At 39.7% G+C, this 13,405-nt stretch overlaps 1 protein-coding gene across 11 annotated transcripts in view; it reads right to left on the bottom strand.

The window, feature by feature from the left end:
* LOC132565723 (myoneurin-like) overlaps positions 1 to 13,405 on the bottom strand; it is a 70,746-nt gene that overhangs the window by 14,339 nt on the left and 43,002 nt on the right. Inside the window, exons 5-6 of one of the 11 annotated variants that reach the window (XM_060230441.1) lie at positions 7,265 to 7,629; positions 6,048 to 6,252 (exon numbers count right to left, since the gene is read on the bottom strand). The exons of 5 other annotated variants lie outside the window; for them this stretch is intronic. In XM_060230441.1, coding sequence (XP_060086424.1) covers positions 6,124 to 6,252; positions 7,265 to 7,629 — 494 coding nt within the window. In that variant the 3' untranslated portion in view covers positions 6,048 to 6,123. Of the gene's footprint in view, positions 1 to 2,780; positions 3,533 to 5,244; positions 6,253 to 7,264; positions 7,630 to 8,384; positions 9,553 to 10,281; positions 11,114 to 12,255; positions 13,020 to 13,405 lie in introns of those variants that run through there. 5 more of the 11 variants (XM_060230435.1, XM_060230434.1, XM_060230430.1 and 2 more) reach the window with 5 other exon arrangements.

Consider the following 13,405-nt stretch of genomic DNA (forward strand, 5'->3'; position numbering starts at 1 on the left):
TCATGGACGAGTGAAAATTGTCTCGGACAACCAGATTTATCTTTGTCAGTTGTCCGTCGGACGAGTACTTTTTTCCAATGATATTAATGTTACAACTTAAACTTTAATAAAATGTAAAGAAAATTCAAAACAAAGAAACATGTTTACGGTACTTCGAAAACAAAATATTCCAGTCCGCACTCTAACTTTTGATTACACCGGAACTCCCATGACGTCAAATATAGCATTCGGAATAGCTTAGTCATTTTCCTTCGGTCATACCGATACCAGGCTCTCGGGCAGTACCAACATGTACTGGTCTGTATTTAACAGCACCCAGTCAGTCAGATATAAACAAACTCTACAGCTAGGTCTAAGTCGTGCACAATGTCTGACGCAAAGCAGCCATCACTGCATAAATTTTCACTAAGACTTAAAATAAAAACAGAATAAAGTAACATCCTCGCTGATTAAGTCACCATTCATAGCTGAATTTGGACAAGTAAATTTCCAATCCGGACGAGAAAAGTTTTCAGCCCACTAGTCCTGTGCCTAGTTGTTTAAAATATTTTTCCAGACTTCTGAAGCATAGGATTAACTTGTTGTAAGCAGGAGTGAGTCCTGAGGCTTGGACAGGAGAGGGTCCTAGGTCTGAGGATTAACTTGGATACAGGTGTGGGTCCTAGGTCTGAGGATTAACTTGGATACAGGTGTGGGCCCTAAGGCTGTGAATAAACTTGTATTGTTTGCCGCACTTGTCACATGAGAAGGGTCTCTCCTCTGTGTGCTTCTTTAAATGTTGCTTGAGGCTGCTATCATTGGCGAAGGATTTGCCACACACTTGACAAGTTTTGCAGTCAAGACCACCACGATGACATAACTTCTCATGCTTTTTATACCCTTGATAGGACTTGAACAGACGTCCACCACATTCATAACAAATGTGTGTATAGTCAGGACCATGGTGTGACAACACATGCATTCGGAGTCCCTCTTGTCCTTGACATCTGGTGAGGCACAAAGCACATGCAAATATACCCAAATCTCTATTGACTTGAAGTGACCTTTGACATTCATCTTCTCTAGGCATTACATTGGTGTAGCCTTGACCTTTGTACTGCCCACTGTATCTGGACTTGACTACAGGTGGTGCTGTAGTTGAGGGGTAAACAGTACCTGTGCCTGGAGGGTTGTTTATGAGCTGTTCCAGTCTTGGATCAGAAGCATCACCTAACCAAAGACAAAGTGTTGAAACGACCTTCAGTCACTACTAAAACAAATAGAAAGGTCAAATAAAGGTTAAGACCAACATTCAAATAATTTGTAACAAAAAATGAAGAATAATATGATGACTGGAGAACTGTTTTTCCTTACTGTGTTGAGATCAAGTATAAACGGTATGCAATGTATACAGCAGGTAAGTAGATAAGGGAAGAAAAAGCTTGAAAATTCATAACACAATATCAAGAGGCTTTCATATCTGTGAAGTCAGTCAAAGGTTAACAACAACTTTGATATAATCTAAACAATTCCATCAACTTTCTATGGAAAAGGAACAGACAGAATTCTGTAAAAAAACTTTATTTGAAATGTTGTCTTAATATTGTTCAGTTGAATATTTGCAGCATATGTTACAGTGTGGAGGAACTATTCTCACTACAGTGTTGCAAAGGTTAAAATGGTAACAACAGATGTTCCACAGATTAACAACCTCACCACTACCTCAGGTGTACATCCTCATCACTACCTCATCTGTACATCCTCACCACTACCACAGGTGTACATCCTCACCACTACCTCAGGTGTACATCCTCACCACTACCTCAGGTGTACATCCTCACCACTACCTCAGGTGTACATCCTCACCACTACCACAGGTGTACATCCTCACCACTACCTCATCTGTACATCCTCATCACTACCACAGGTGTACATCCTCTTCACTACCACAGGTGTACATCCTCATCACTACCACAGGTGTACATCTTCATCACTACCTCAGGTGTACATCCTCACCACTACCACAGGTGTACATCCTCACCACTACCTCAGGTGTACATCCTCACCACTACCACAGGTGTACATCCTCTTCACTACCACAGGTGTACATCCTCATCACTACCTCAGGTGTATATCCTCATCACTACCTCAGGTGTACATCCTCATCACTACTTCAGGTGTACATCCTCATCACTACCTCAGGTGTACATCCTCATCACTACCTCAGGTGTACATCCTCATCACTACCACAGGTGTACATCCTCACCACTACCACAGGTGTACATCCTCATCACCATCCTCACCACTACCACAGGTGTACATCCTCATCACTACCACAGGTGTACATCCTCTTCACTACCACAGGTGTACATCCTCATCACTACCTCAGGTGTACATCCTCACCACTACCGCAGGTGTAAATCCGAATCACTACCACAGGTGTACATCCTCACCACCACCACAGGTGTACATCCTCATCACTACCTCAGGTGTAAATCCGAATCACTACCACAGGTGTACATCCTCACCACCACCACAGGTGTACATCCTCACCACTACCTCAGGTGTACATCCTCACCACTACCTCAGGTGTACATCCTCACCACTACCTCATCTGTACATCCTCATCACTACCTCATCTGTACATCCTCATCACTACCACAGGTGTACATCCTCGCTGTTTATAGTTTGTATATCAAGATTATCTTTGACAACTATGAACAACTCTAGGTCAGCAATGGTTACCAGAGAGCTAATGGCCAACTTTAGTGACCATTGGTGGCTAAAAATGAGTGTGAGTGCTTATTATTGTTAGAGAGTTAAAGTCAGCAATTAGTTACCATGGGAAGCTGAATGTCATAGTAACCAAATTACATGAAATTGAAAAATAAGATACATACATATTATAAACAGTCAATCCCCAAGATCAATTCACTACCCAAGGACAGAATACCTTTATGATAAGTAGGTCTCTTTGAATAACAACAAATATAGTTATTAACGTTGTATACAATAGGGTTATGATTATATTAGCCCACACAGGAGTGATCTTTGAGAGTGTTTCTGTACTTGTAGGATTTGCCACACTTGTCACAGGAAAATGGTCTTTCATCTGTGTGCTTTAACTTGTGTTGTTTTAGACTACTCTCATCAGGAAAAGTCCTACCACAGATCTCACATGACTTGCAGTCCACACCTCCACGGTGATATAACTTCTCGTGTTTTTTATAGCCTTGGTAAGATTTAAATAATTTACCACACTCATAACACAGGTGTGTATACTGTTCCCCGTGACTTAACATCACATGGTCGCGGAATTCCTCTTTACCTCGACAACACATCAAGCACAATCCACAAGCAATATCACCTTGATCTTTTGAAAATCTATGACCTTGACCTTCCAGTGACCTTGCACTTCCATGCCCTTGAACAGTTTCATGTTGAAATCCTGAGGACATTATCAATGGGGGAGCCGTGCTATTGTTCTCGTAGAAATTATCCACATACGTCCCGAGATCCATGGTAGGTCCCCGGCCCATGTTTGCAGCATCACCTGACCAAATATACAACATGAAAATATGACCTTTTTTCATGTCACAAGAAAAGAAACAAACAAGTATTAAAAGCTGCAGAGCCTTAATAATTCCTGTTCAATCTAAGAATCCTCTACAAAACATTTTATTGAAAACAATCTCCAATTTTGAAGCATTCTGTTTGACTTTCTTAAGAACTCATAGGGGACTTGATCTGTAACATGGCCTTGTGTTGTAAAATATTTAACAAATAAAGAAACAATGATATATTCTTATTTAACATGTGATCATACTTCTAAGGTTACTAACTAAGGCTGAAACACATATCACATCAGAGACAATAGATCAGATAGGGATCAGAGGTCTACAATATATCAGACACAGAAGTCTACAATATATCAGACAAGGATCAGAGGTCTACAATATATCAGACACAGAGGTCTACAATATATCAGACAGGGATCAGAGGTCTACAATATATCAGACACAGAGGTCTACAATATATCAGACAGGGATCAGAGGTCTACAATATATCAGACACATAGGTCTACAATATATCAGACACAGAGGTCTACAATATATCAGACAGGGATCAGAGGTCTACAATATATCAGACACAGAGGTCTACAATATATCAGACAGGGATCAGAGGTCTACAATATATCAGACACAGAGGTCTACAATATATCAGACAGGGTCTACAATATATCAGAGGTCTACAATATATCAGACACATAGGTCTACAATATATCAGACACAGAGGTCTACAATATATCAGACAGGGATCAGAGGTCTACAATATATCAGACACAGAGGTCTACAATATATCAGACATAGGATCAGAGGTCTACAATATATCAGACACAGAGGTCTACAATATATCAGACACAGAAGTCTACAATATATATATCAGACATAGGATCAATATAGAGGTCTACAATATATATCAGACACAGATATATCAGACACAGAGGTCTACAATATATCAGACAGGGATCAGAGGTCTAATATATCAGACACAGAGGTCTACAATATATCAGACAGGGTCTACAATATATCAGACACAGAGGTCTACAATATATCAGACATAGGATCAGAGGTCTACAATATATCAGACACAGAGGTCTACAATATATCAGACACAGAGGTCTACAATATATCAGACAGGGATCAGAGGTCTACAATATATCAGACACAGAGGTCTACAATATATCAGACATAGGATCAGAGGTCTACACCAAATCATTTAACATTCAAGGTCAACCATTTATAACTTAATGCAACATTTAGTATTTTGAGGTTTCAAGGTCAAATTCACAACAAACAAGAAAAAACAACACTTAATGAACCAAAGTCACCCTTCATCTACAAGCAAACATACAGTATTGTGTGGTATATTGATAAATGCTTTATCAGGGCAGGTGAAAGTTCAGGTCAAATTGTTTGGTCAAGGTCATGTGTGTAGATTTTCTCCATGGTAAAATTAATTGGTCAAGGTCATGTGTGTAGATTTTCTCCATGGTAAAATTGTTTGGTCAAGGTCAGGTGTGTAGATTTTCTCCATGGTAAAATTGTTTGGTCAAGGTCAGGTGTGTAGATTTTTTCCATACCATTTGTTGTATATCAAGTAGATGAACTGATGAGATCAAAGCAGATCACTTCAGCCTTTCACACCAGTGAACCGTGCTTAGTCTCATGTCTCAATACAAACACATCATTTAAACAAACATAATCTCAGAGTTAAACACTTTATTTGGAAAATTACATATAAACAATCACTTACAGATCTTTACAGGTGAATTAGTTTTGTATTGGCAGTTAATTTAGCAGACACCAAGTGATCATGTCCTAGCTAATGCTGGTGTCAGTTCATCGTCACAAATTACACAGGATTAATACCAGACGTCCTTAACTGGAATTAATTCAAATAGAAATATCAGACAAACTTAGTAAAATAAAACATTCACATTTAATTATTCGGCACCTGTTACATGTATAACTACTATGTCTTTTATCAGAAGTACAAGATTCTGTTCATCGTATCACACTGAAGTAAACGACCTGAAATAAAAAAAACTAAATTAACAAGTTACTTTTACTTGAAATGTGTCTCTATATGAAGCTCTTCTATCAAAACAGATGTGTCATAGTTGTATTGCTGTATGCCAGTTACAGTCACCACAAGCTTGGGGTAACATTTGGCGTTTTTGTGACTATACAGTAAATCCCACACAAGAATGATCTTTAAGATTACTTCGATGTTTATAGGTTTTGCCACACTTGTCACAAGAAAATGGTCGATCACCAGTGTGCTTCAATCTGTGCTTTTTTAGGCTACTCTCATCAGGAAACTGTCTGCCACAGATCTCACATGATTTACAGTCCACACCTCCACGGTGATATAACTTCTCGTGTTTTTTATAGCCTTGGTAAGATTTAAATAATTTACCACACTCATAACACAGGTGTGTATATTGTTCCCCGTGACTTAACATCACATGGTCGCGGAATTCCTCTTTACCTCGACAACACATCAAGCACAATCCACAAGCAATATCACCTTGATTTCCGGAAAGTCCATCACCTTGACCTTCCAATGACCTTCCATTCCCTAGACCAAAGTGATGATGATATCCTGGTGACTGGGTGACTGGTGCAGCTGTACTATTGTTCTCGTAGAAATTATCCACATACGTCCCGAGATCCATGGTAGGTCCCTGGCCCGTGTTCCTGGCATCACCTGACCAAATAGACAAGGAAAGACCTTCAGTCACATGGTCACGAGATACGAAGGAAACAGGGAAACTTGTTTACAAGTGTGAACAAATTGGCTTGTTATGTTGCGTCATTAATCTCTATTATACAGTCAGCAACTTTTTACCAAATATTCCATGCTTAACGTTTACACAACACAGAAGTATGTAATGAAGAAACATGTGGTGATATCAGAGTAGAAACGGGAAAGGAATTATCTATCAAAGCAGTTAAATGTTGTTTGATTTATCATTAAATTGTTTCCACTTGTTGTTCTTCATCAGTAACAGATTGACAACCCAATACACCTGCGATAATTACCTGGAGGACTTGTCTGATTTGTACCTAATATCCCACTACTGCTAATCTGTAGCATTGAAAATCAATAAAGGAGCTGGACTACTAAATAAAGCAGTGAAGTAGTCGGACAAATACCAAACAAAGCCAAAGAACGTCACAAATGATTGAGGAAAGTTATGTATTCAATGCTCAGTATTTAGGTGAGAAAAGCCAAGAAGCCATCTCTACAGGTTCTCTACCACAATACAAAGAGCAAACCTATTGTCAGTCCACAAATTCACTCTTGATTCATGTGTGCTGCCATTTTAAGCAGCATTTCTAATACATACAATTCCTGATCAGAGTACTTCACTCCAAAGCTGTTTTTACTTTAGACAGTGTGACTGGTGTGAAAGAATGTTGTAGCTGCGATTACTCTACAACATATTTAAAATTTCATTGTTTGACCAATGGAAGATCAGCCAAGATAAGACCTTCAGTGAGAAGCTTGAATAGTTACCACAGATTCATTCAGTGTTTTCTTGTGCCTGTGATGGTTGAGAGTTCTGTGTTTGTTCGCTGGTTGTGGTACAGTTACGTTCATGTTCATTTAAGTGACTTTTGTATTTGTAAGATCGGCCACAACGTTTACACATATAGGGCCGCATATCAGTATGGGATCGCATGTGGTTCATCAGCATGCTGTTATTAGCACATACGCTGCCACATATCTGACAGATGACACAGTTACGACCCTCTCCATGATAGATCTTGCGGTGTTTCTGGTAGCCGGCCATGGAGCGGTAGGCTTTCCCGCAATCATAACAGATATGCTGGTACTCCTCGCCATGATGTGTGGTGATGTGTTCCCGCAGGCTCTCACGACTACTGCGGGGCATGTAACAAAAACCACATTTAACCGTCTTCTCCCCCTCCCCCTCACTAGCGTGCGGCCCCTTGAAGCGTCTGTTCCCAGGTGATTCGGGATTGGCCCCGCTGAGATGCTGCTTGGCCCAGTGGAGGCCCTTTAGATTGACAGGGTTTTCTAAAACACTGCCTTGCAACAAAGAATCCACTTGAAAATCTGAAACCAAAACAAGAGGCTTTCAGTCATGGTAAACTCACTATACGGTATCAGAAGCTCATTAACAAGAGGCTTTCAGTCATGGTAAACTCACTATACGGTATCAGGAGCTCATAAACAAGAGGCTTTCAGTCATGGTAAACTCACTATACGGTATCAGAAGCTCATTAACAAGAGGCTTTCAGTCATGGTACACTCACTATACGGTATCAGGAGCTCATTAACAAGAGGCTTTCAGTCATGGTAAACTCACTACACATCAGGAGCTCATAAATGCGACATCCATCTCCACTTTAGATGTCTAAATAGAACAGTCCAAGCTCAATCTCCATTATACACAGGTCTATAGATTACACAAGTTCACTTACATCAACAACATGGTGTCAGAGTCTGGTTGATTGTAAAAGGTTTAGCTCAGAATGTTTGATTACTGAGGTCATCACAACTCAACACACATCAAGTTGTTAAATATACAAGATCTGAAATCAGAGAGTTTTTACTGTGCTACTGACCAACTAATCAGACAGCCAGGACTAAATTCTGAATGTCCTAAGTGTAACATTATACAGCCAGGAAAGATCATATCAAATTCTCCATGACAACCATTTGTTATTTCTCTTAATTCTTGTAGTTTCTCCATGACAACCTTTTCTAGTCACATTACATCAATAATTCTATCTGACAAATCTAGACATTTCACAGTTCAGCATCAGTGCATAATAATGAGAAAACAACTAAAGTGATTATTTGGTACACAGATCATTTAATTTAATTATAGAAGCAGAAGACACACACATCAACATGACAGATACAGACACTGAAGACTCTGGTATCCACACAAGATATACAGTACACAGTTGTTGGAAGCTCTGGTGTGTGGTACAATTTGTGTCCACACAAGATATATGGTACACAGTTGCTGGAAGCTATGGTATGAGGTACAATTTATACCCACCAAGACAGACATACAGTACATAGTTGCTGGAAGCTCTGGTGTGTGGTACAATTTATACCCACCAAGACAGATATATGGTACACAGTTGTTGGAAGCTCTGGTGTGTGGTACAATTAGAGGAATGAAATTTATTGTTATGTTGTTCAAAGTTAACAGACTAGTACAAGAATTACCCATCACCATAATATCTTCTGTTGGTAAACCTCCAGAGAGAGATCCCATATCTCTCAGAAATCATCACGCGTAATAATGTAAATTCCCCATAAGATGGTAGCCATGCTCAACCTAGTGACAAAATCAAGGTCACAGTGACATGCAAGTGAACAAAAGTTGTCACCACAAATGGAGAAATGCTGTATCCATCAAATTGCTTTTTCCAAAAGATGATAGTGACATAGGATTTCTAAATTTTATTTTTTAAGGGTTACAAGTATGGTCCTGTAGACTTTTCTTGTGTTTGTAGGACTTTCCACACATTCCACACCTAAATGGACGATCGTCCGAGTGTCGGCGGTAGTGAATTTTGAGACTACTGTCATCAGGGAACTGTCGGCCACAAATCTGGCACTTTGGGTTGTTAGTTTGTGGTCGATGGAAGAGTTTTTCATGACGATAGTGGCCCGTGTAGGACTTAAATCCCTTTCCACATGGATAACAGAAGTGGGTAAACTCATTACTATGCTGTAGTAGGTGCTGTCTCAAGACACTTCTATCAGGGAGAGAGTGGCGACAAATTCCACAGCGGTATCTCTTCAATTGCTGGTGCTCTGTTAAGTGCACACTTAGCTCCATCTCAGTGAGAAAAGACTTGGGGCAGAAATTACAGCGAAAAGATCCATCTGCCCCTGTAAGGGGCCCATGACCTGCCCCTTTATTCCCCTGATGTACCACACCAGGGCCTGGACGAGTCGTCATGGTTATTTGTGTTGCCAGGGAGGATGGAACTCCCACAGGGGTCAGCTGGGGACCTGAACAGATAAGAAATTGTCTTTCAATTCAATGATAATAAACTGTTTAGTTCTTCTTCACAACATTTATTTTCAAAATCAAACATCTGAACATGATGGTTTAAATGCAAAACATGCTATATAAACACCGGTCCTGAACCCCCTCCCTTCTCCATTTCTTGCCATCCTTTCTCTTTGGTTTCCTTCTATCTACTGCCTGCCTCTGCTATCAGAAGGGTACATACAGTTAATATCAAATGATGGATTTCCAATGAAACATGATTATCTTGCCCTGACAGTTCACTTTACTGATCTTTACCTTGTGCTTGTAGCCAAACTATCTGTGACCTATACATGTAACATCTATACATAGGCCAATATAAACCGAAATAAATTCTACAAGAGTATGCAAGCAATAGTGTTACTATGTGATCCCCCCAGCCCTTCATGGTTCAATCATTCTCTATAGTTGGATTCCCACAGAATTAAAGTTTACTATATTCCCAGTCAATAAAGAAAGTGTGAAATTAAATACCCAGTGAACAAGGAATAAAAATCTCAGAAAACATCTGTGTATGCTTGTATTTATAGCCATCAGTTCATAGATGTGTGCAGAATTTTATACCTGTGAACTTGCCCAAATCCGGACACCTGTGAAAATATATGCCCCACAAAATTAGACACTTTTACAGCATAACTTTCATAACCCTGTTACCCTACTTCCCTTGCCGAACATGACCCCTCCTCCCATGTATAGGCCTAGCAGAAATCAATTACCTCCCGCTGTAGGCCTATAAATAACCAATAAAACTGATCTGGCCTAGCATGACCAAGCTTAGCAAAAACAACACTGAGCCCTATATCTGCAGGCCTAACACAAACAAATAAGGCCCCACTACTCCTACATCCACACATATTAAGTATTTCTGAGCAATTGTATGGTATAATGAGCTTTTATCTAAGAAGGTCCAACAATCATGTGACATGTCTGGGTTTAAAGCTGTATGTATTGATTTCTACACCGATTAATTGGGTCCCTTAGTTTTTGTCGGTTCTGTTGGTTTTGATTCATGTTTAGCGAGTATGTGCTCCATAAGACTACGACGGTTATTGAATGATTTTGCACACTTTTTACAAGCGAAGAGTTTGTGTCCGTAACAGAATTTTTCATGTGTGGTAAGGTTTTCCCGGTGAGGAAATGTTGATCCACATTTCTCACATTTTTCGAGAAAAGTTTTGTTGTGACTCGCCATGTGTCCCCGAAAGTTACACAACACATTGAACCCTTTATTACAGATTTCACAGGTGAAGCGGAATTCCAACTTATGTTTTGTATTGACATGAAGCTTTAGGCCTGTCTTAGTTCTGTAGGTCCTACCACAGCTTTCACATGCAAACGGGGCCTCATATTGCGCATGTGGTACTTGTAGCTGATGCTGTTTCATGTGTCGCTGCAGTGCATCATGCGAGGGTGACGTGAACCTACAGATGTTACAGGTAAAATCCAGGCGTAATCCCGTCTGAGAACCCGCCTCTTGGCCTGAGACACTGGACCCCTGTCCATCAAGCGAAGTGTCTGCAACTAAACAGAGAACTGTGGTCATATTTTTGTAAAACTGACCGATGGCAGACAGTCTGATATCAATACATAATGAATAATGAAAACGTCAACTTTTGTCCTCTGACAAAGAAGGTGTGTATACATATCTATTATCTGGATTACTGATGTGACAACATAGACAATCATGGACAAAATACTTCTTTACTTCACTGAATCTTGATGTTTTTCAAATTCCAAACGCAAAATAAGTTATGTTGAAAAAAAATCCTGAGAACTCAAGACCAAAGAAGTCTGACATTGATCAGAGAAGAAGGACCTGGCATATAAAAATGTTTGAGGTCAAGCTGACTTCGATAGTTAAGATGACCCAGGTGCCAAAACAGTCTGAGTTAAGATGACCCAGGTACCAAAACAGTCGGAGTTAAGATGACCCAGGTACCAAAACAGTCTGCGTGAAGATGACCCAGGTACCAAAACAGTCTGCGTGAAGTTTACCCAGGTACCAAAACAGTCTGCGTGAAGATGACCCAGGTACCAAAACAGTCTGAGTGAAGATGACCCAGGTACCAAAACAGTCTGAGTTAAGATGACCAGGTACCAAAACAGTCTGAGTTAAGATGACCCAGGTACCAAAACAGTCTGAGTAAAGATGACCAAGGTACCAAAACAGTCTGAGTGAAGATGACCCTGGTACCAAAACAGTCTGAGTTAAGATGATCCAGGTACCAAAACAGTCCGAGTTAAGATGACCAGATACCAAAACAGTCTGAGTTAAGATGACCCAGGTACCAAAACAGTGAGTTAAGATGACCAGGTACCAAATCAGTCTGAGTTAAGATGACCCAGGTACCAAAACAGTCTGAGTAAAGATGACCAAGGTACCAAAACAGTCTGAGTGAAGATGACCCTGGTACCAAAACAGTCTGAGTTAAGATGATCCAGGTACCAAAACAGTCCGAGTTAAGATGACCAGATACCAAAACAGTCTGAGTAAAGATGACCAAGGTACCAAACATTTCTGAATGCAGATGACCCAGGTACCAAAAAAGTCTTAAGATGATTCAGGTGCTGATGTAGATGACAACTACAATGGCATGCCTTGAAAATAGTTTTCCAATGTCTAATTGGAACTAGACAGTCAATAAAATGCACCAACTCAAATAGCATTTTTCTAACATTTTATTGAAATAGTTAAGTTTTTACATAAACTCTGAGAAAACAGAATCAGGAACATAAACTGAACAGGATATTTCTACTTACAAGAGGACACTGTCATTGAACGAGACAAGCTGGTGTACTGAAATAGTGTTATCTATTAATAATCATTATCTATGAAATATATTCTTATCATGCTAACCTGAAACAGGTGAATGTAGGGTAAACCAGAAAGAGAGCTGTGTCAGCTATGCTTGTTGAAGTAAGACTCCAATACAACATGTGTGTGTAGCATTGAAAAGTATCAATTGTGTAGTATCTGGTTTTGGATTCACTATTTCCGGGAAAGAACCGTTGTGGTGATGATTTATTTCTGTCAATTAAATCTCACTTCATTTATGTTTGTGACCACAAGAATAAGACTGAGAAAGATGATGTTTGAGATTTTTTTTGTGTTTGTAGGTGGCACCACAATGCTGGCAGAAAAATGGCCTCGCGTTGGAATGTTTCACCATGTGTTCCTCTAGGCGACTTTTATGTGCAAATCGTTTATTACACACCCCACAGGCCATGGACAATTGCTTATGTTGTTGATGCATGTGTTCATTTAGTGAATGTTTATTCAAGAAAACACTTTTGCAGACATTACAGATAATACTTTCTGTCGTATGGTCTTGCATATGTTTCCGAAACATTGCCTCTGTGTAGCAAATCATGTTACAGGTCTCGCACTGATAGACAGATAGATTGGTCTGCACCGGATCGTCTGCACCTACACAGATAAGAAACACTTTTTAGTTACACTGACATTGTATTGTACTGCCATAGTAACAAACTAGGTTGTCATTCAAATACTAGCATCCCAAAAAAGTACTATGTTGTATGTTATAAAGTAGGAACAAATGTCACAAATGTTCCATCCTATGAAAGTAAGTGATTTCATCCAATATCATATTTGACCTACCAATACCAATGACCAAATCCTGTATGGTCAATTCAGCCTATAATGGTTTGACCCCATACCAATCTATACTGGTACACTTGATCTGTATATCAGAAAGTCAGCGATCAGATTTAATAATGATACACAATGACACAACAGTGACAGATGACAGCAACAGCAAGTACCGTCCTACCTGGAAATTTTCATTGGTATGT

This window comes from Ylistrum balloti, unplaced genomic scaffold (assembly GCF_031769215.1).
Source record: "Ylistrum balloti isolate Yb309-2 unplaced genomic scaffold, AGI_CSIRO_Ybal_v1 Utg369730, whole genome shotgun sequence".
NCBI classification, from domain to species: Eukaryota; Metazoa; Mollusca; class Bivalvia; order Pectinida; family Pectinidae; genus Ylistrum; species Ylistrum balloti.